Raw genomic sequence first — 24,947 nt, 5'->3', positions numbered from 1 at the left:
CTATTCCTTTTAACTACCAACCAAATGAAAAGCCCATTTTCAATTACAGAAGCCGCCTAGGTGATATATATCTCTGCTATATAACAATTTGCGATTGGCTTATTTCAACATCTCCTTTTCATTGCAGAATGTGTCATTCCTCCAGAATACTTTTTTATAGTTAACTTTATAGAAAACTTTTCTATGTTGCCCAAAAACCCATCATCTTCCAGCAATATTTATTCTACAGCGGATAATGAAATAATAAACTGTTTTCTATGGGCAATGCCAACACTTATCTTTACCTCTGTCCAATAAGATTTCTTACCCCAAAAATTTCATTTTTTTTTATTATTTCATAGCCTGGAATTAAAATGGAGCAGGCATTTTACAGATTTTTATTGGCAACAACTGAACCTTACATTCATTTTTACAGCCTTTTAACTATTAAAGTGTAGTAAATGTCTCCCAAAGAAGCCTAAATCCGAACACTATATTTCATAAAGCAGTGGCTGTTTAGCACTTTCTCTTGTTCAGATTCATCTGTTGCCCAGCAAAGGCATGTATGTAAGTTATGCAGAATATTTGATATGTTGACCTGTGATGCTGCTTTAACAGTTTTTATAGGACAAGCTATGAGGCAGCTAATCCTCCCAAATGCTGACAAATTACTGCCCCGGGCCATTTAAAATCACATTTCTAATGCAGTAATCCTATCTGTATTACAATGAGTCAGGGAGAAATGATTAGGCTCTGGAAATGTTTGCACAGTGAATGAAGGCTCAGCGCTTGCTGGCCACTGTTATTCACAAATGAAAAGTCTGGGTGGAAACAAATGCACCAGCATTGTATTTCCATTTCAGAGCTTACAGTCCCCCTTCTCTTGGCTGCTGCTATTTGGGTGATGTTATTCCACAATGCTGTGTGTATAGTTTAATGAAAAACAATATTGTGATAATCCATTCTAGAATATCAGCTCCTGCAGGTGTTGGGACAATTTATATAGAATGAATCCAGGCAAATACAGTGGAGCAAAAGAATATGTTGCTATTAAATATAACAAAAGGAATCCAATTTCCTTATAAGGCATTTTCACATTGGCCTCCCATCCACCAAACACCACTTAAATAACAGGCATATTCTGCTAATGTATTTTAAGAAAAATATAATATTTTGTCTTGTCTGGCTTTAAATTAAAAACACAAATTGTAAAAGAAAAAAAACTATGAAACATTATTGTTACAGTTTTTGCTGTAACAAAATGGATGTCTGTGGGCCTTTGATTTCAGCTATATGTCTATTTGTACTGCAATTTGCTGATTGCTACATCCTAAAATGTCAAATTGTAGCTGCACATTGACTGCCCTTTAATGTCTATGGGCAGCTTTGGAGTATCTATCCACATCTCATGGCAGGTTTACCCCATTTGACTGGTTCCACTCTCGATAATGTCCACCATCAGCGCTCAATTTCTCCCATCTACATTTACAATCTGTATGTAAAGGGTTAATTCAGCCTTGCAATGATGCTTGCAGAAGAATGCTGAACATGAGCTAATGACTGCAGCCTTTGAAGTAGAACTGTAAACATTACCGTTTGATAACATTTGGATCTGTACAAGGAAACATTTGCACTGTGCTCTGACAACAATTCACCACTCAATTCGTACACAGTTGCTATGTACCTGTAACGTGCCTCCGCTGACATGATTGCATGGAAGATTGTAGTGTGCTAGGTAATAGAAAAATCATCCTTTGTAGATGTTACCTGCAGTATAACAGATCTGATTAATGTCTTTACTCACTGGAAAAATTCCAGAAGAATCACTAATCATGCCTGTAGAGAAATGTACAGGGTGCAACTCTGTGAGTCTGGGATTTAAGTGGACATGTGTTTAATGTAAAACTACTGAACTACAACCTAAAATGAAAGACATGTACTTCAAAAATATGTTCACATCCCTATCATAGGGTCCTGGATGCCCTAAGGTGCACAGCACTATATACAAAAAGAGATATTTGCCCCTCTTGCACCCCGCTGTTAACTATTGGTCCATTTCTCCCCAATGTCACCAACAGTGGTAAAAGGAACCAAGTATAATTTCACTTGGTATACTAACTTCACTTTATTCTCTAAACAGAACAGGAAATCATGGACTTTTAACATTGCCATTTTCCCTACACATAACAGGAGTATGGCTTGGAAACATAAGCCCATGAAATATGGAGCATGAGCATTTTAAAGAATCTCATCAAGAGTCTATTTAAGGCATACTCACACCACACTAATCTGCACTGTAAAGCATCCTTATCTTTTTAAAGATAAATGGTCCCAAATCCACAGCAATACGTGATAAAATAAGCAGGCCGCATTTTGCAGTGGCAATTACAATATATAGTTCCATTGGCATGCAATGGTTTGATATGCATCCCAGCGCATTGTCCAGTGGCACGCCAATGCATTGTACTGTTGTAGCCAATGCACAACAAGGGAATATTGGCATTTGAATCTACCCTAAATGTACTATTCACAATCTTTTCCTAGTTTTCAAATAATTTTAAAAATATCTTTTTTATAGTTAATCTGCAACAATCTTCCTGTAATTGGGCGGAACAGTGGCTAAGAGGTTAGCACTCTGGCCTTTGCAGTGCTGAATCCCAGGTTTGAATCTTGGCCAGGACACTATCTGCATGGAGTTTGCAGGTTCAGGTGTTTGTGTTGGGTTCCTCTAGTTTCCTCCCAAAAAAACATGCAGTTAGGTTAATTGTAGTCCCCCAAAAATTGATAATATAATGTACTAAAGACATATAACTATGGTAGGGACATTAGATTAAGAGCCCATTTGAAGGACAGTTAGTGACATGACTATGGACTTTGTACAGTGCTATATATTATGTTGGTGCTATATAAATACTGTTTAATAATAATAATATTGTAGTGTTAATTGCAATGCTGTCTTTGCTTTGCTTGATCTGTTAAAAATATGATATATTCAAAGGGAATGATTTAATATAAGTGTGTTAAATTTAAAAATTCTTGTTATAACTATATATCGGCTTTCGCAAAGTCTTTTTAAACCCGGACAATAAAAATGATATAGCATTCATTGAGCTTCTGTCTAGGTAACAAAAAATTGTACCTTTGGCAGAATGCATTGCTTCATTCACTGCCAAGTGTGCTCATTTTAAATTCTGATGCCAGTTTCCCATACTGGAGAAAGCAACTAAGGGGGAAGTATGTTTTCCATGGCTTACCAACCACAACCTTCCAAAAGAAAAATAGGAAAAAAAAGTTATAACATTGGCAAACAATGTATGGTGCTTTTACTATATAAGAACAAATTCACAACAATTGGAGTTACACTTTGAAATACCATCATTTGTTTTACTAAAATTCTTTATGTACAGATCATGAAACAATTCCAGGAAGGCACACTTCTGAAGAGGTCTCACAGCTGGGTATTTTTTTTTCATTGCTTCGTGTCTCTTCTGTTATAGACAGGCCTCTTTGTACAAGTACAAAATAAAAATAGACATGGAAAGCTTAAACTAGTGCTATTTATTCACGCCGACGTGCTGCGCACTGTTCTTTTCTCATACAGTAGTCTGCAGCAGTTGATCTGTGGGTGTCTTATCCTGGTTTTCAGGATATTGCCTGTTGTAAATCCCAGGCGGCAAGATGCAATATAATTGCCAGTCACTTCACTCCCCTGTGCTCCCACCGCACAGCAGTACAGCTGATATTGCAGAGTCTATTATTGCTGTGGATTACTCACGTGATGCACAACACATGGGGTTAGATAAGGAAGACATTATTAAAGGGTAGTGCATTAATCCCTTGAACCCCTACCCTCCCCCCCCCAAAAAAAACTATTAATTCCCACACAAATCATCACATTTTTTAAGTGGTATGTTTGCCCTAGTTATAAAAAAAAGAAAAATAAACTTTAAAAAAAGGGGTCTTATTCTGAGAGACACTTAATGGTATGGCTATATGGTTATAATAGTATTTCGGAACTGCATAAACACATAATAAAATAATAATATTAGCATCTGGTCATGTTATACTAGAATAGGCCCAAAAAACACAAGCTACAGATAATGTTCCTTTATCTTCCAAGATGGAATATCAATCCAAACTAACAATATTAGCACCGAGGATGAAAACAGTTTATAAGCCTTGTATAGTTTCTAGATTAGTACAAGTTGCACAATCGTTTGTCATTGTCTTAGGTGAAAATCTAGAATTAGTACAACTGTCCTGAAATGGTTTAGCAGTCTGCTGTGTTGGATCTCCAAACGGCTGGCCAATGAAGAATCCTATTATTTACTACTGGGGAGGATGCAGCCATGTGCCTCTAACTCACCCTCGCCCTCTCTATAGCACAGGACAGCAATGTCTGCACAGCACTCATTGGGAAGTAGTCTTATAAAGCAGTGAAACTGACAATTACTATAAAATTGCCAGGTTGAGAATAGGTTACTTCCATTAAAACACATGAACCTGGAAAATTCTCCACCAGGAAACGTTTCAGTGAATGTCAGATTCATTGCTTTATAAATAGACCCTTTTTCTACTGTTGCTGAAAACGACCACTTACAATCTATTCCAGCATCTATATGTGAAGAGCTTTAGGCAGGGAAGCAGAATAGCTCTTAACATTGACTGAAGAAACCACTTGACCTCTGACAGTACCTAAAGGAATTTTAGCAACTTTAGCACAATTATTAGTGTGTACTTACAGTTTTTTTTCATAAAAATAAATTAATAATACATTCTTTAAATAGGTCCTATAAATAAACATTAGAATCTTTTACTAGACTAATTTCTTTTATATCTGAAGTGTCTTATACATATATGCTTGAATTGATGAGTAAATTCCTTATTACATAGCTGTGTTCAAACCCAGATTAATTCTTTTAACTTTAACTTTTTTTTTACTGTGTAGAAGAAATTATAGGTGAGTGGTGGCCCCTGTATTGTGACCCAACTCATCAGAGAACACCCAAAAAACAGCTGACTTTCTCTAAAAAAAACTATAGTGACCAGTAAGCAGTAATTCAGAAAGGAAGAGATAAAAGCTGGAACCTCTCTGGAACAAAGGAAAAAAATCTTAAATTGATGAAAAAAAATCTTTATTGATAATAAAATGCATTTAAAGATCCAGATCCAGCCAAAACCTTTTTATTTCATTTGGGTAAGAGTGGAGGAAGAAAAGTTAAGTATCCACTGGGGAAATCCCCCCTTACTTCCATCATAGTAACCAAAAGGAGGTCACCTGAAAAAGAAGTGGACAAAACTCTACACTGGATATACTGTATAAAAGAAAATTAAAAAAAGGTAAGTTTCTTATACTAATAAAAACATGTTAAGGAGCTGTCCTAGATTGTAAGATCTTCTGGCAGGGTCCTCTTCTCTTCCTGTGTCACTGTCTGTGTTTGTCTGTCCCTATTGTCTGTCCCTCTGTGTTTGCAACCCCTATTTAATGTACAGCGCTGCGTAATATGTTGGCACTATACAAATACTGTTTAACAATAATAAAAAATAACCTTACAGAGGATCTAATATTTCCCCACTCTATCAAAAAGACAAGTTTTAACAGTAGTGGGATTTAATTTGAAGATTTCCTATTGATTGTGGAATACCATTAGAACACTGCTGGACTGAATCGCTAGATTAGTACAGCATGCTTTTTTTGACCTTTATTATTTATGTGGGAACCCTTGAAATATTTTTCAGGTCCTCAGAGAACCGCCTTATATAATTGCAATATCCACAGCTAACAGTAAATAATAATTTGATGGTCAGTGGGTGCAAGGTCACCCTCACAGGTGGCAAAAAAGATCACTGGTTTCGTGGTAAGGATGGATATTGTATCTGATAAGGGATAGAGAAAGCTTAGCTTCACCACAGTTCCTGCTAGCTGCAGTTAAAAAAGTAAATTTTAGAGTTTCTATGTTGCTCTAGAACAGTGTTCCTCAGCCTTTTATTTCATGGGAGACCCCTTGGAATACCTTTTAGGTCTTCAGGGAATCCCTACTTTAACAACTATATACAAAGGTATAACAGTGTTCCACTAAACCCTGGTTGAGAAAAACTGACTCATGCAAACCTATCCTTAGAATGTAAAATAAAAAAACAGAGAAAGCATAGGTACAAAAGAAAGTCATTATGTATCTTCTAGATTTATGTTTCACAACCAGAATTCTGTGGAACCCTCAGGTTACTAGGGGTTCCTTGAGCAATGAGCAAATTATGACTCTCAGGTCAGTTACCAATGATCGTTTTGGCTGTCTGTAAGGGTGATATTCTTCCCAAATGGCCAGCAAAGTAAAAGACATCCTACTGACCACCACACTAATATACTGTGAGCTGCAGATATAGTAATTATGGCAGGAGTTCCCTGAGGATCTAAAAGGTGGAGATCACTGTTCTGGAACAACATAGGAACTCTAAAATTCAGCTTTGCTTTACTTTGCCTTCTCTATCCCTTCTCATCAGATCCCATAACACCTAATGAAATTGCTGATAGTGCAGGAGAGCTTTCTGATCCGGAAAAGTACTTACTTGTATACAGAGCTTGTGGGGACTGAGTGTCCCCAGGATATAAAAATAAGATGGGTAGTTGCATGCATATTGGATGCATGCATATATATTTATACAAATTAGGTACAAATACAAATTATATATTTATATAAAATACAAAATAATTTGTCATATAAAATACATATTTTTATTATAAATCATGAAAAGCTTTTCACCAATCATCATTGTTAAAGAAACAATTGCTTCATGAGCCGATAGTATAATTAGACTCCATATCTATATATATATATATATATATATATATATACACATATATGGTGTAGCAAATTTAAATTCAAAGCAAATTTATGCAGTTACACACTTACACTGGAGTGAGGTAAACTAAAAGAAAAGAAATGTCCTCCCTTTCCAGTCTAAATTTATTTATTTGTTACTGTAGTTACTAACCATGTATTAGAAAAGCTTTAGGTAATAAAATGAGTTTCTCTATGAAATGAGCATTAATCATTTATATTACAGTATGCAGTTCTCCATGTGGACCTGAGCTTATATTTACCCCAGATAAGCCGGGTGTATTTATTTCTGTCACTATCAGATGATGTGGCTATAGCATAGAGCATTACACATACATTTTATTTGCTGGCATTTTCCCTTTAAATGGATTTTAGCATGAAGATTGTAACCATAGAAACGACACACACCACTGATTAACCCATTAACTGCAAGGACAATCCCCATGCTGAGCTGTTTCTTTCTGTTTTTAGGGTTTTAATAAGTAATGACATTGTGTGCAGTGAGACACATCTAACTGGAGATTCAGCCAGGGAAAGTATGCTAGGAATGGTTTGCTGGCATTATATGATAATAATCCAAAGAAGAATTATTGTATTTAGCACACATTAAAAGTACATTTAGCTAAACACTGCATTGTAAACATGTTGAGGTTTATTTAAGGGTTAAAAACGAAGTACTGGGCAGATCTTATAATATCATGCTGCCATACCCAAGCTTTAGTATGCTATTATTATTATTATTATTATTAATAATATTATTAAACAGGATTTATATAGCGCCAACATATTACGCAGCGCTGTACATCACAAACTATTTTTAAGGTATTTATTAAAATGTAATAAAGCAGAACTATACTTCCTTAAAAATTTATGAGCAGGCAGCTTTTTACAAAAAGGGACAGGCGATGTCTCTTCTGCAATAAATCATTCTTACCTGCCTGTTTACTATTTTTTTTTTTAAATCATACAGGATTTGTGGGCATCCCTTGGGACAGCTGGGACTCCCAAGCACATGGTGGTCGAAAAACAGAAAACCTGAAAAAGTTGAAAATGGCAGCACCCATGACGGACCAGACACAGGTCAGTATAATTTCGAAATTGTGATGAATTAGATATGTTTTTTTACTGTAGAACAGTGGTCCCCAACCTTTTGTAGGTTGCGAACCACTAAATGCATGGACTCCAGCCCGTGCATGCACGGGGGGCCAAGTGTCACTCAAAGGGGAAGAAACTTCCCCCATCATGGCGTCATGATGCCGGAACCCGTCCGCTCTCCCATTGCAGGTCTGAGTCTCCGATGGGAGAATGGGCGGGTTGTGTTCAAAGACATAACCTGTCGACCTCTCTGAGCCTGTGATGTCTCCGGGAGACGTGGTCCTCAGCTCCGGCCACTGACCCCCCAAGTGGGGTCTTTCCCCTGACTCCGCTGGTGGGTGCACCGGCCACTCTTTTGTAAAAGACACATCCCCTGTCTCTTCTGCAATAAAGAATCTGCCTGGTCACAATTTCTTTTTAATTTTTAGCTATACTGCTGCTTTAGGACCTGAGGTAAACAATGCGAGCATGTGGCTGGTTTGCCATTGGGCTCAGGGTTTTTTTTTATCCAGCAGCAGCATGCATACCGGTAATTAGCTGAAATCATTGTTGCATTATATCTGAATGTGGGATAAGGTGGTGACCCCCATGACAAGAAGAAGGAGAATTGGTGCTAATTTCAAAATCATCTTTCTGAGCAGCATATAAAAAAGAATACAAAATCAATAAAAGACTTGAAGAGCTAGGACTAAGCAAAACAGACATTTGCATTCATGTTTTGTGTACAATGAGCCACTCTTACTGTATGATGTTGCTGTATTTACTTTAGTAGACTGGTTTGGCTCTTTGAATGTCTTTGCTGCATAGATAAACCCATTTCTGTGTGTACACACTGCCAGATCAATGAGGTGGCCCTGCACGCCATACGGAATTTACATCTAAATGTTTGGTTGTGTTTATGTATATACAATAGAGACCACACAGTGCTGTATCGTCCATTTGCCAAGAATATATAGTACATTTGCCAAGAAAATCCCTCCTATTAATAATGTGTTGAATGTGACACCATTGAATATCTTTCTTCTATAAATATTGACAGATGTACACACAGTCTCATTGCCTATAATGAATATAAAAATAAATACAAATAAAAATCTTGCCATTCAAATGGCATTTACAATTACATCAAGGTCTTTTATGTTAATACCAATTACAGTGAATTATGGCTGAATCTAACGGTTTTGTATTATACAGTATGTAATATAATGTTTTCCACCTATTAAGTCTGCACTGCTTTGCCCACAATCTACATTTCAGTTTTTCTAGGATATTCATTTTCAACACAATACCAATTGTTAGGGGAATGTATTTATTATAATATATTAAATGTGAACTGAGGTTGAAATGATTGACCTGCACACACTTCTGGACACTTCCCTCAGAACTGTACATATTAAATGATCACAATCACTAGAGCTGCCTGCATGATAGTAACATCTGAAAATATTCCACATTTCTGTTATATAAATCATGCAATTTAGGATGATCAGTTGTTGTGTTTGATTGATTGTTTGCTAACAATAGCACATATTTTTAGACAGCACTTGCCCAGCACTCATAATGGCCACTTCTATAGATAACATTTGTTCACAAGTGGCTGCAAGCGCGGAATGCTTTGCCAGCAAGTTAGAAACTCAATTTAACTGAAAACTCCCATTCACATTATACAGCAACCATCATTGTACAAACTGTTGTTGTATGTCTGTCAAGTCTTCATTGATTAGTAAAAAAAAAAATCACCCCGTGTACGGCTACTCATAAACAATCTACAGAGGATGGCTCATCAACATGATGTGTGATAAAACATGTGACTATTCTCAACAGAATAGAAAGAAAAATAACGTGTCAATGCATACATTTTTCAAAGAAAGTGAAAATCTTTGGATGCAATAACGATGCTTAATGCTACCTTTCAAGGAACAAATCAAGTGTTTTGCTTGGAAACACCAGGTTATGTATGACTATTTTTATTCTATAAAATCTGTCCATGGGTATTACTTGTCACCAGCAGTACAAGTAAGATGTACAATTGACCACCACCTATTTAATGTACAGCTCTGCGTAATATGTTGGCGCTATATAAATCCTGTTTAATAATAATATTAATAATATTAAATTATTGTGCTGGGAGTTGTGAATAGTAATTATAGCAGGGGTTCCCTGATAACGTGAAAGTTATTTCAAGGGGTTCCCCCATGTTAACAATGTGTGAGAAACACTGATTTAGATTATACTGGCTGCCTTTACTTCATCTCTCATGCCAACTCAAGGTAAGTACCAATCAGACATGAAAATCCTGCATTTAAGTTAATAAAAGACACACAGCCAATCTGTAGTATGACTCCAACTGATCACTGACCAACCAATAATTTTTTTCCTTTTTACATTAACCTTTTTAAATGTTTTAAAAGTGTATAATATTCATATTTTAGAGTCTTAAATGTTTTAATTTATACAATTTATATATATTTATATATTTTATATGTATTTAATACCGAGTCCTTCCAAAGCCCAACATTGCTTGTCGTTCATTGAATGCTTCTCTTTAAGTGAGCCAAGGGTTCCTTTCTCTGATTCATTAGCTTGTGTGTCTAATTTGACCTTCTATTATTAAGTCTTATGCGCAAAATTGGACATTTATGGCCTAGCAGTAAGGCAACTTAGGATCGAGCTAGAGAAAAGTAGAATAATGAAGAGAATAGAGAATAAAGAAAATATAAATATACAAAAATTCTATACATTTCTTTTATGCAGATAGACATATTCAAGACATGGCTTTTGTGACAACTTCAAGAAATAGAAAATTAAGTTTCCATCAAGATTTTCAAAGATCAACCATTTTAGCATTACTTCATGTATGAAGACATCAAAGACTGTGATTGGGATTTTCATTTTTCACATTTACTGCAATCGCCAAATGATCTAAAATCACCACCTGCCCACACTAAGGTTTCCCTAAAAACCATCTTTTAAGTCTTTTAGCAAAACCAATTCATAGTACTGGTTTGATGAAACAGGTCACCTTTACAATCTGATCACTAGGAGACTGTGGAAATGTCATCCCTGAATATCAGTGCTGTCACAGTGTCAGAATAATACACAGTTTAAATATAAGTTACAGAAATGATAGTGGTCCAACGATTTACTGTCTTCAGGATACACAACACAGTAGTACAGTACCTTGTCTAGTCCATTATCCATATAAACCATACAACTGCAATCAAAATCACGATTTGTGTCACAATTAATATTTTAATATCATATAATTATATCATAACATTATATATTGAATCATATAAAAATCATAATATATTTAGAATATTGAACATTGAACATAAAATAATCAAAGGATTGCAATATAAGTTGAAATGGCATTAAGAATAAACTGTGTATTGAATTTCTAGAGCTAGTCAACATAGATGCTGACCCTGAAGGATGAATGATAATGTTTAGGAATGGCAAATTGGACAGCACAGTTGGCTTAGTGGCTAGCACTCTGGCCTTTGCAGTACTAGGTCCTAGATATATTATTATACCAACATACAAATTTTGTATGTTCTCCCCAGGTTTACATGGGTTTTTTTCCCACATCCAAGAAGCAGTTAGGTTAGATGGCTTTGCCCCAAAATTGGCCTTAGACTGTGTTGATGACATATGACTATGGTTGAGACATTGGACTGTGACCCCCTTGAGGGACAGTTAGTGTCATGACTTTGTAAAGCGGTACGTAATATGTTGGAGCTATATAAATATTGGCTAAAAATTGGGAAAGTACTGTGATCTTTTTGAAATATAAAAAATAGCTATAAGTGTTAACTTTAAATTGCTTAACCTCCCTGGCAGTATGAAGACTAAGTATTTTAAATGTAAAAGCAGTACATTTAAAAATACTTAGTATTTAAAATTTGCCACCTACCAGCCTAATGGTTACGCCCTCCAGCCACACACTCACGAGCAGATGCCCGGCCAGGATCTGCTTCCCCTGGCCTCACGTCCCTAACGTCCTACGCCGAGGATGCAGATGCCTTCAAGAGATCGCCAGGTTACGCAGATGCTCCGCCGGCATCGTCAGGGGAAGAAGATGCCTGGCATCGCTGGAGGACGCCGGTGGAACCAGGTAGGACTTGGTTCCCCGAGTGTGGCTCGGGGTTACCACTTTTGGTATGGAAAATTCACCCCGAGCCACACTCGGGATTACCGCCAGGAAGGTTAATATATAATTAAAAAAAAAAAAAACCACAAGGGTACCCATGTTTGTTTTTCTTTACTTCCACTATTATGTCATACCAGGGTCACATGAAAATCACTGCTATACACTAGGTAATATGCGTTTCTGTAAGTGAAATTGCTGACAACCACTTTACGGCTGTTTACATTTTCTTTCATCTAGTTGTCTTTCATTGTTTACATATGATTCAACATCAATGTTTTTTCACTATGTACCATAGTTTCACTATTTCACCATAGTCTTACCTTACTAGAATGGGGACCTGGCAGCAACAGTTTAAGGGCCTGCCTCTTCAACTCTACTAAGCGTGCATTGCAATTCTCACACCATACGCCTCTGTCAGAGCCAGGAGATGATCCTCCACCACTACCAGAGCCAGGAGATCCTGTGCCAAATCCAGGAGATCCACCAAGTGATCCTGGAGAGCTGTTTCCGATTCCAGGGGATGCCGGTCCAGGTGAACCAGAAAAGGAGCCAGGAGAGGAAGTTCCAGAACCAGGGGAAGGAGTACCAGATGAACCCGGTATGGATCCTGCACCTTCAGGTGCAGGTCTGCTTCCAGCTCGGGACTCCTCATAAGCTTTTCTATACCAGCTCTCAGGAGAAAAGGGTGCTGATGACTTCGTAGGGGAGCATACCTCATTGACCTATGGGAAATAAAAAAAAAATACATTAAACCATTTCCATAAATTCCTTATTTGACTGCTTGCATGTAGATTGAAGGTTCTTTTCTGTACATAAATGGCTGAGGTGTAAGATAAGTACGTTTTACTTTTCTACTAGTATATACCTTTTTAATGTTTAATTTGCTCTTTTAAATGAATTGAACAGTTGATGACACAAAAATACTTACTTTTTTAAACCTAAGAAAAAACTAAACAGGAAATTATCAGACCTATTATTTACAAGTAATGAAAGGTAAAACCTGACAAGCTGCTATAGGCATTTTCACTTTTGTCCTCATTTCTCTTTCCAGTTTTAATGATTCTGCCCTAAAGGGGTATGGTATTTTACATTTTATGCATACCATATTTATGGTTGAACACACACCTACCTATGTTCTATAGCTCATTTTCATCGTAGTTGCCTTTTGCATGCATTATACATACACATCATAATTACTTTCTCTCAACCTGATAATTTATTCATGCCCTATACCTTCATTTCAGTCTCTTATCAATAGTTATTAATGTCACAACTCCCCCATTGTCATTATATTTAACAAACATCTCATTACTAATATAATTGTATTGTAACTCGGGTATTTATGTAAAATATAACACATACTATTTATCCCCAAAAACTACATACAGCTGTATTACTTTCCCTGCCATAGCTTTTTATATTTTTCTTGCGCTGGTGGAGCTGTCAAAAGCCAATGCATAAGGTGTGAATGGGCCTTAATAGGAACTCATGGCAGGTAAAGAAAACATGATTTAATCCAATTACGTATCCATACAAAACATAATATGTATAAATGTTTTCACAACATCTATCCATATTTTTCTAATGGAAGTGAACATTTGTTAATATTGAATAAAATATCTGTGAATCTTGTCTTAAAACATTGAAAAACTATCCCTTTCACAGCAGAGCTTTGACTAAAACTGGGAAAAGAAGTACTTTCCATTTTTGTGCATACTTTTTGGAAATAGATAGAAGTGGGATGAGCACTTCAGTATGCTTCTACGCCCATTGTCCAATCCAATGACTGGGACCAGCTGGTGACCACTCTATATATTTATTTACTGCAGGGAGAAAACCGTGGTCACCAACTTAACTATTCTAACTGGCAGAAACCATGGGTGTAGCAAAGAAGAACTAAAAATATATGGCAGGTAACTGCAGTTCCCAAGATGTCTAACTTTCAGATTTTTATTCCACTTTTACTGTTCCATTGAAATTCCACAAAATTTATCAAAAAATCCTTACCTCAAGCTGTATTTCAAATAGCACAAATTTCTACCTCCTACACTATATAGGTGAATCATCTATGATACCTAGCTTTGTAGACAAACCAGGGGTACATTTTAGAGGTTCAGTGCCATTACAACCATTAAAAGATGTCATTAAGTACATTGTTTTCACCAGATCGTGGCCCTTAGGGGCCTACTCACAAAAAAGTAATGTGACTTTTACTTAACATTCACCGTTGGTAATTCTTCCTGGTGAATGTGTTTTAACACAACAGGAAATGATTAAGTATGTAAATATTTGGCAAATGTCACATTCACTATTTTTATAAATATGCCCTCATAGACTTGCATTGTAAGAGTCAGTAAAGCACAGCCATAGAGTACAGCTGCAAAGATCAAATGAAGAATCTATATACAAATATAAAAGCTCACATATGCATATACAATTACAAGCTGCACATTGAAGCAAAGGTTTTGAAACATTTACACATAGTTTACATTTTTTAGAGTTTATATCAATCTGATCACTTTTATGTTTTCATAAACTAGTCATACAAAAATTGAATTTAGTTTTCAATTCAGTTGACTTAATTGATGTTAATGTCATTCGAAATTCAATTTACCAAAATCATATATACCCTAATCAAAGCTCGACCAAATTTTAGTATCAATTCTGTGTAACTGATTACAAATTGTCCAATATATTTTCAAGTAGGTAACAGGCTAACTGATATGTGTGAATGTCCCAAAAATGTATCAACCATAAATTTATTAATACATTTTTCAAAAACCCCATAATACCTGAAAAGATCAACTGGAATTTCCAACCTGACTAGTAAAGATTCTTTTGATTGTGCTCACAATATTTATTTTGGTTAACTGAATTCAGAAACAAATGATTTATGGTTGATTCAATAAAACAGGTGAATGGATTTAACGTGTTAAAATTAACCTAAGTATAGCCTGCCTTACAAAAAATGTAAACAATCATGCAGAGACAGGTAAAGAATGCAGTTTTGATCTGAATTTAGCAACACTATAATTGGTATTCTTGTAGAGAAGATACCCCTATGACAGAGAAATGATTGGCATGGAGATCTCAGGTATGGATTAGAAAATCAGATGCACCTTGTATTCAGACAGTCAGCTGCCTCACAAATCCTTCTCAGTTTATTGCCATTCGAGTGCTAGGACATGAAAGGCAGCTAGTTTTGTCAAGATTACGATTTGCAAACTCTTGTGCAAAATGCAATTTCTAAAGAAAATCTACAAACCATGCCATCGTTGCCAAGCCACTTTCCATGACCTCAGGCTGTAACAACATTCATCTTCAAACAAACAGCAAGCAGCTAGCTCTGTGCCCTTTCATTTGATCTCTAAGCTACTAACAGCAGCAAATGGCTTCTACTGGTTTACAAACAAAATCAGCTTTGCAAACAGACCTGAATGCACTGAGGAAACCACTGGAGTTTAAGTGAGCTAGTAATAGTAAATTACCTGTGCATGATTAAAGCTTCCGTTCTGTAGCTCAGACACAGGAGCGTCTCATGAAAGAGCGCCTAAAAATCAACAGTGTCTGAAACCATAATGGCTTCTCAAGTCTGCAACTGCAAGGTCCTTTTGTTTGAGATCCCCCAAAAACGCCAAGGAAAAGTCATAAAAAATGTACAGAATATTTTAAAAATAACTTAATCTCTGGATTCTTTAATGATCTCCTTTGCAAGGTTAAGGCCACTGGAATGGAACATGAGAAAGGCCAATCCCCTTTATTCTGAAGAAGAATCCTCAGTTTTCCTAGAATCCTCTGACTTTATCAGAATCAACTACAGTAGAAGCAGGGGTGTAAAAGTCATTTTCTTCTACTTTTTCATATTTTCATTGGATTTTTGGATTTTTTTTCATTGGACAATTAAAATGTTTTATTTAATACTAATTGATTGACAACAGCAGGCTGAAAGTCTAAAATCAACCTAAAAAAAGCTTTTCACTAAACCAGATGTATGTAAGACATATAAATATCTTCTGTTTTCAGAAGGCTTTGTTTTATTCACATTGTTGTTTACATGTGAAGGGGCTATTTAGTTCCAATAAATCCACTTCATCATAAATTGCCTGGATATACAGTCTTGTTGGTCCTCAAGCTATATTATCCATTACACTGCAATGATAAAAGTAAAAATGTCTAAAAGAAGGAATATTGGCCTCTTACTGTGCTGTATACCAGCAATTCTGTTTTTTATTATTATTATTATTATTATTATTGTTATTAATAATAATAATAATAATAATAATAATAAATAGTACTTTTGCTATTTAAAGTAATCCTATTCTTAGATCATTGTTTCTCAACCAGGGTTCCTTGAACAATGAGCAATTTGTACCTCTCAGGTCAGTTAAGGTGACACCAATGATCTTTATGGCTATCTGTATGGATAACATTATTCGTAAAGGCCAGCAATGTAAGAGGCATTCCCACTGACTACCACACTAATATACTGTGAGCTGGGACCATAGTAATTATAGCAGGGGTTCCCTGAGGACCTATAAATTATTTCAAGGGTTCCCCCATGTTAAAAAAAGTTAAGGTTGTCTTAGACTATGCAGGCAAAATATTTATTATATTCTGAACAAACATTAAAATCCCCATATCATAAACTTATTAAGCACTGTAATTAAAAGCATTGTGGTCAAATAAATCTTTAAAGTTCACAAAAGAGATATTGTATAGGTTTCCAGCATAATATTGGCAACCTGCCAACCATCTAATGTAAATACATCAGATAACTGAAAACTGGTAGAAACTGATTGAAACAGACTTAACAGAATGTGTAGTGGTTCAAAAACACTTGCTCCCACCTCTTGTTAAATGGAAAAACACCATTTGCTAAAGAATGAGCAGAACAGTGCAGGTACCAGTTGCAGATAGCTGCACAAACTGATGTTCCCAATGCAGGTCTGAACATAACCAAAGTAGTTATGGAAGTTAGGGACTTTACTTTACGATCTTTGGTCTTGGCAGGGGTGCCCTTTTTTCTCCTTAAGGCTCCAGGTTGTGGGCGGTCATTCAGTGACCTCAAAATGCATGACTGCAGGTTGCATTGTATGCGATGACATCTGAGTGCCTGCAACCAATGGCTGGAGTGGAGAAGGGAAAAGGTTTCGGGACTAATCAGATTCAAGTAGGGCAGCTGTAGGAGCAAGGGATGAACTCCTTTATAATGCTCCCTAACACAAAAGTGTTTGGTGAAATAAAAGGGTAACTTCTAATTTCTCCAATGAAAAAAGAACATGACTCTTATACCTAATAAATATTTGCCTCCGCTACTAAGCTGTATTTATACCTATACAAAAAACAGCACAACCCCACTACTACATCATCCGGATATACAAAGAGAAAAGAATAGCTATTCCTCTTTTATTACATCTCCAATAAATCACATTACAGTTCATTTATTAGGACTTGGTTGATAAATATACTTGTCAAAAATATATAATCTCATAAAATGTGTAATAGTTTATGGCTCTACACTATAATACTGCCTGTGACAAAGAAAAGGTGAGAGATTTGGAATAAGTTCCATAATAATAGATGGTTATAACATGGTATTGGTACATCAATAAATATTCTGATGGTCTACATGTTATTGAAGGGGGCACGTACTTTAGTTATAATGACATCAGACCAAGAATCTGAATGTTACTTGGCAACCGCTACCATGGCAAACAAAAGTTAGTTTCGTTTTTTCTTTTTTTTACCTTTTTTATAGATTGTTATGCCTGTATGGAATATTAGAAATAATGCTGTGTCTGTATACAGTACTGTTACTGAATGATAAATGTTATGTACAACCATATGTGTCTTTGTGTAGATTGCCTACTGTACAACATCAGCCTTTTTGCTTTTGTCATTGTTAAAAAAAGGAACAAAAACATGGTCCAGATATGAGATTTAAACTTGTGACTAGAACATATTAATCATTTATGATTTCAGATAATATTTTGTAGAATAGAGCAGTGAATAATGATATGATTTGTGATCACCATTGCCTTATAAGAGGATTCCGTCAAGTCTACAAATGTAAGACAATACAAGCCAGCGCACTACACTGCAGTATCATTCCCAGCCCTTCTCCACAGGCATGAATGGCCAACATAAATCTTACATGTTCCCAACACATCTACAGTCACTTGTGTGTGGGGATAATGGACAAATGATACCTTTAAAAGGCATTTATGGCTTGATCTCTAGCAAAGTGTTTTGTGCAGACCCCACGATCAAGCCACATCAGACATTACATGATCGTCTAATGACTTTCTAATCCAACTAATTTAGCTTTCAGTGCATGTACCAATTCATCTTGAGCTGAGATCCTGCAGGAAAAAACACAGAGCTCCTCCTCAATGCAGATCATTTTCCTCAGATATTAAACTGTTGTAATGTTGCTCCATGAACTGTAGCTGAATTCCCTATACGTGGAGCCTGCTATGCCATGCCTGCTGGTGTGTTACTTTGATAGGATGGCACCGGGGAATCTGTACCAGGCTGCCTCCCTCTTATAGGTTGGAGTCTATTACCAGAGATATCCAGGCTGTCCGTCAGTGCTGCATCTCCTATTCCCCATTTAGGAATATTGGGTACTTATCACCAAAATCAAATGGTCGATTGTCAGATGGTGCAGTAAGTAGTTCACACTGTCTTTGTTTGGCTACAAAATGAAGAATATTTAGGGATAAGAGCAGACTACAGAGAAGAGACATTAAGACATAATAAATAGCCCTTTGTCTGTCCTCAAGATAGGAAACTTGTATTTCCCATTTTTTTCCTAGACAGTTATGAGATGGAAGCATGCCCAGGAAAACAATGATTGATCATAGATGGAACACCCAAGTTTTTTTTTTAGAAAAGTTTTTACTAATGCATAAATTGTGGCTATGTATTATGTCAAAATAAAGAATGACGCAAATACCAGGAGAGTGAAAAAATCATACCGAGTGTGACCTCTATATATCATTCATATTTCCTCTTGACGTGGAGTTATCCCCAATGTCTGCTCCATACCAGTGATTTATATCTGCCATGTCCTGGCTATGGACAAGTCATGTCATTCATCACATGTCACACGTCTGCCCATGACAGCTTATGTAGACTTTAGATCTCAATAGCAATGGACCAGCAAAGTGTCACTTACCTGGGGGTATGGTGGGGACGTCTGATGGACATATCGGAGTTTACAAATATTTCAATGTATTTTGTATGCAGTACACAATAAATATTACATCACATACCCCTGATCACTGGCATTACATATTCCATGCACACACAAAAGCTATAGAATTCAGCATCATGACCATCTGCAGCCATGCTGATGGCTTGCAAAGTGATGTCAAGGACACATTCTCCCATAAAGTTATGTCAATGTGCAGGTAGGTGATGTCTATGGGATGTATGGAATCCAAGCATTGCTGATTGCACTTACCCCATATTTTCTGTTTCTGGAGGTGACAGAAATCCTCTCTTTATTCCCTGTCACTGAGCTCATGGTGAGGGCTGATCAGAGACAACTTGCAGATGTACATCCAGATGTGTTCCTTCTATACAGAGCTGGCACCAGGCTCCTCAGATCATTGTCAGCTCCTAGCTAGCGTTCTGTATCCACTCTGTGAGCATAGCGCACCTTATGGCACTCACTGACAGGAGCCCCCCATACAGAGCGGCGGCTTCATGCAGTGTAGAGTTCTAGGGAAGGCGTTCAGTCCCCTCATACACACAGCATGGGGAGATGTCAGGGAGGAGCCAGCAAGAAAAAGGCACCGAAACCACCAGACCCGAGCAGCTTTCTGTGGTGCCTGGCTCGGGAATGAATTGCTGGGGATGGTTTCCCCTCCTCCCTCCAGTGAGGTGGGCTGGGATGTGCCGTGGCATGCGGTGTTCCTGCACACCTTGACTGACACTTACTGGCGGCAGCGGCTTATTTTCTGTGCACAGCCTCCCTCATGTCTGCCGCTTCCCTTCCACCCTGCTGTAACGCGCCCCAATTGTTTCCCGCCTCGCAGGACGCTTGTTATGTCAGGAGTACTTGTTAGTTGGTCATAAAAGAGAAATATTCATGTCTGCTGGAATGGCAGGCTGTTTGATGCATGTTTTATAAGAGGCTGCTCCTGACTTAAACGAGCTCAGAACTCTGCTTGTAATGCATACAGTCATCTCCTGACAGGAGGGATACAGGCAATTCACTTCCATATAAAAAGAATGGTGGGGAGGGCCAGACCAGGTGCCCACTACTTGTATCAGCTTCCTGCATCCAGTGATAACTGCACAATACATTCACCTTTCCCCTGACAGGTGAATCACTAGGGAATTGATCTGCAGTAGCAATGGGGTCCCATTTCTTCCCCACTGTCTGCAAAATACACTTAGGCAGCTTCTATCTGCTGTGCCCGGGAGAGGATTACCCCTTCTTCTCTCACTATGGGCTCCTTATTGCTCCTCATGTGCAGAACGAGCAGCCAAGAGGCTCCTGGGATGTGTGACGTAGGTATCCTGGGAGGCTTTGCTCTCCCATGCTCTTTTGATCACCGCGGCATTCAAGACATAAAGGGGAGGTGCTGCACCCTTTTTTTTTAGTGTTACATTTAAAAAATGGGTTGTCTACCATTTTATGGTATGGTATGGTATGGTTTTTTTAAGTAAAAATTTTGAGTTTAGGTCCGCTTTAACTACATTCTGCAGTGGGAAGAGGAGGAGAGAGCTGCTGACTTCCAAGCAGCGTACCTCTTTGAGCCAAATCCTTTGTTATCAAATGTAAACTATACCAATACTTACCTTTGTGCCTGGGGAAAAACTAAAAGAGTATCCACCTTCAGATCCTGGCCGGCTGATACTTGGTGCAGAAAGTGCAATTATTATCCTTACTTTTTTTTACAATTATTGTGCTATCCTCCACTTTCCTTTCAACTTCTTGAAAAATGTATAAATTTATGGGCAAAGCACACACTAACAACGAGTGCAAGCAATCTGCTAAACAGCCTAAGATAAAACCTTTGCAAGCACCAATACCTTCGCCGCCAGCTTCTCCAGGGTTATAAATGTCGCCAATACCTACTCATTTATCTAAGATGGCATCTCAAACTTCACAGGCACTGGGTTCCATCGCAGCACAGGTTTCCAGTGTTTTACCATACTTTGATAAATATTGTGATGCTCTACAACAATCTATCAGAATAGCATTGACCAACATTTCCTCCAATATAAGCCACATCACTGAGCTAGTTTTTTTAATATGTCTTTATTAGCAGCAGGTAGTTATAACAATCAATAATGAACATTGCAATAAGATATGACAGTATGGAAAAGTACAAAATATTACAGAGCATAACAGGCCAAAAACTGTCAACTACCGCCGCCCCACCTCAATTTTCCATTTTCTTGGAGTATAGTACACATCTTTAACAATAACCAACAAAACCAAACAAAGTATTAAACAGAAAACCTAACCCCTTAACAAAAAAACAAAAAAGTTAAGAAGAAATAGACATATTTCCCGTACCTAATAGAATAAGAGTAGAGGAACTGTATTTAAGGATTCAGACATTACCCAAGGTCCTAAGGTCATACCAAGTGGTGTGTCTAAAAAGTTCTATAATGTCTTGGAGGCTCAGCCCCTTTTTAGAAAAATTGCGCTATATCTTTCAGACTGACTGGAGAGAGGCTAAATTGGATAAGGAGTCACGAGTAGAGGGTTTCTTTGAGGTTTGGGAATCCTATATTGCTTTTTTACCTGTGGATCTCCGGAAACAAGTGGTTTCATCATTTGATCAAACCTCATGTATATATACTGATAACTATAACTAAGAACATTTTTATCAGTATGCTGTACTATTTCAAATATATATGTCTTTGTGAAATTGTATTTTTTTCTGCGTCCTCAGGAAAATTAATAACAATAAAAAAAATAAATCCTCAATGGATAAAACCCCTTCGCCTACTGTGACTGGACCAAGATGGTTCCCTTTTATTTTATGTATACAATGAGCTTGTGAAGTGACCTACCCCGATTAAATGTGAAGAGACCTTTCTGTTTATTTGTGAACAGACGTACCCCCATTATATGGGAAGAGACGTACCCCACTATATGTGAAGAGACCTACCCCACTATATGTGAAGAGACCTACCCCATTATGTGTGAAGAGACCTACCCCATTATGTGAGAAGAGACCTATCCTCAATATATGTGAAAAGACCGTCCTGTCTATATGTGAAGAAACCTACCCCCATTATATGAAAAGAGACGTACCCCTCTATATGTGAAGAGACCTACTCCATTTTATGTTAAGTGATCTACCTCTCTATATATGAAGAGACCAACCCTATTATATGTTAAGAGATCTACCTCGATTATATGTAGAAAGACATACCCTTCTAAATGTGAAGAGACCTACCCCTTGTGAAAGGCCAGACAAGTGCACACTGACCAAATGCATCTTTCCTCTGTTTTACCGCGGAAGAAAGTTGTGACTGGGTCATCTGGACATTTTCCTCCTATCTAGGTTGCCTTATGATGATCTCTGTTGGCACCAGTGCATAATAGGGGATGTTAATAACATACCCCTAGGGAATCCCACTAAATGGACATTTTTAGACATCATACTGGCAAAAGCTTAGTAAATTGCTCCAGCATTGAGCATATAGTGGTAAAGGTGTTAATAGGTTATGTTAAGGAAAAAGGTCATCATCAAGCAGGTCTGTTAACCCCTTAACCTTTCCTTACCCTTCAATAGAATTCTCTCTTTATTTCCTTTTTGGTTGTTTTTCTACGCTGCTAATGTAGAGGAAAACAACCATTTTTAAAGTCTGTGTGATGCTTAGAAGGTTAGAAGATCTTCATTTTAAAACAGGGCAGAAAGGAGGAAAATCTTTTTCACATTGGCACTCCCTACAAAACTGAAATCGAATTGGAATTATGGATAGGTGGGTGATGGGGTCTTAAGGAGAGTGGATACCCAACACACAGATAGCCATCCTAATAGGAAATGGTGCCTCAAGCATAGTAAGCAGCCAGTATTTCCTAATAGATTGTGGTCGAAAATGTCAGCTTGAAAATGAAATGAGGGGAGCTTGCTGTATTTCATTTATTTAAAAATGTGTGCCCAGAGAACAGCTAAATCAGTGAATCTATGAAATAGTAAATCTGTTACACAAATTTAGCAGAGCATATAAGGAAAACAAGTGCAAGCAAAGGTTGACTTCAACAACAACTGCATGTTAAAATGATTAGCAGAACGACAGATATAAACATCTGAGATTACATGCAAAATTTGACTTTGCCTGTAAAAGCTGTGCTGGTTTTTCTCCATTCTCTGGGCCAGTCCTTCCTATTGATTATTTTCTACTGGATGGTTATCACAGACCAAACTGGATAACTTGGGAAGTAATATAAAGGACAAGCTTGACTTTGACATGGAAAGATTTGATCCAAATATACGTTTAGCTGCTTCTGTCCCTGTTGTACAATGATGTGGTTTTTATCATCTGTTCGGGAAGCCGCTTGTTTATTCTCTCCCCCCCCCCCCCCCATTCATAGAGCAGAACAGCACTATGTGTACAGCAGTTGTTCATTCATCTGTCACTCTCGTCACTAGAAATGTTCATAAAAGATTATTATTATTGTTCAGTATTTATATAGCACCCCTCTAATGTCTCTACCATAGTCATATGTCATTAACACAATCTAAGGTCAATTTTGGGGTAAGCCAATTAACCTAACTACATGTTTTTGGAAATGTGGGAGGAAACCCATGCAAACACGGGGAGAACCAGCAAACATTGTGCAGATAGTGTCCTGGCCAAGATTTGAACCTGGGACCCAGAGCTGCAAAGGCCATAGTGCCAATCACTGAGCCAGTGTGGTGCCCATCTTTAGCCTTGAAAATTGCAAATGTGTACGCAGTTTAAGCCCTTACACTTTCTCCCTACTGTTTCGAGCAGTGGCATCAGCATGTCTTCCCTTCCACACACCAAAATGCGTTGTTACGCAAATTTCAACTTTTTCTGTAAATGTCATGGCTGACCCCTAACCAACCCCCTTTAGCTTCCTGTTGTCACTATCATGATCCATCAGTAAGGAGGCTAGGAATGCAGGAAAGGTAGGGCAGAACTCTGTTTTCACAGAACAAGTTGAGATTTGTGTATACCGTTAGCTTTAACGATAGCTAAGGTTAAGGTCTGCTTGGACATAGTTTCAGTATAATATAATATATTACATTCAAATTACCCAGATTACCTATGTACTAAGCTGCCACCTTCTTTATGACAGGTGGATATTACTACTTCTTGTGCCGCACTGATTAATATTGATATCCTCTTATCCATTCCCATTTTAGCAGGTTAAATTAAATTTCTGTCAAACAACTAAATCCACATTTGAAATTCATAAATGGGAAATTTATTACCTGCTATAATATTTGCAGTTATGTTCAGTGACCTTTGTGATTAATACATTTCTTCCAGCGCATATATAGATATATTAAGAGAGCAAGGCAGATGGTAGATGGTAGAGCTTGCAGCCCAACCTCTTGTTCAATAATCTATGGGTGACCATCAGTCCTCTGGTAAGGTCCTCTGTATGCCCCCATCAGCTAAATATCATTTCCCCAGATTCCCAGTATTAGTTTGGTGACATCGTTGTATATTGCAGTAGATCCTGGTTTTATGATAAGGACGGAAGGTCTGAGCCTGAGATGAAAGAGTGAACAAGTTGTGTCCAGAGATACAATCCACCCACTTCCCTGAGCCTGCGATCTGTACAGGGACATGGTCCGAGGTTCTGGCTGTTGTGTCCTCCCAGCGGGGTCCTTTCCCCTGACCCTGCTCGGGGGCACACCAGCCAGAGC

The 24,947-nt window shown here is 37.5% G+C and overlaps 1 protein-coding gene across 1 annotated transcript in view; it reads right to left on the bottom strand.

Moving 5' to 3' along the window:
- KIF26B (kinesin family member 26B) overlaps positions 1 to 20,033 on the bottom strand; it is a 215,765-nt gene extending 195,732 nt beyond the window's left edge. Inside the window, exons 1-2 of the mRNA XM_072409327.1 lie at positions 19,535 to 20,033; positions 12,387 to 12,788 (exon numbers count right to left, since the gene is read on the bottom strand). Of these exons, the coding sequence (XP_072265428.1) occupies positions 12,387 to 12,788; positions 19,535 to 19,597 (465 nt within the window). The 5' untranslated portion in view covers positions 19,598 to 20,033. The remainder of the gene's footprint in view (positions 1 to 12,386; positions 12,789 to 19,534) is intronic.
- Between the last annotated feature and the right edge of the window lie 4,914 nt (positions 20,034 to 24,947).

This window comes from Pyxicephalus adspersus, chromosome 4, assembly GCF_032062135.1.
Source record: "Pyxicephalus adspersus chromosome 4, UCB_Pads_2.0, whole genome shotgun sequence".
Lineage (NCBI taxonomy): Eukaryota > Metazoa > Chordata > Amphibia > Anura > Pyxicephalidae > Pyxicephalus > Pyxicephalus adspersus.
Note: the sequence above shows the minus strand (reverse complement) of the source record. Positions and strands in the feature narration are given on the sequence as shown.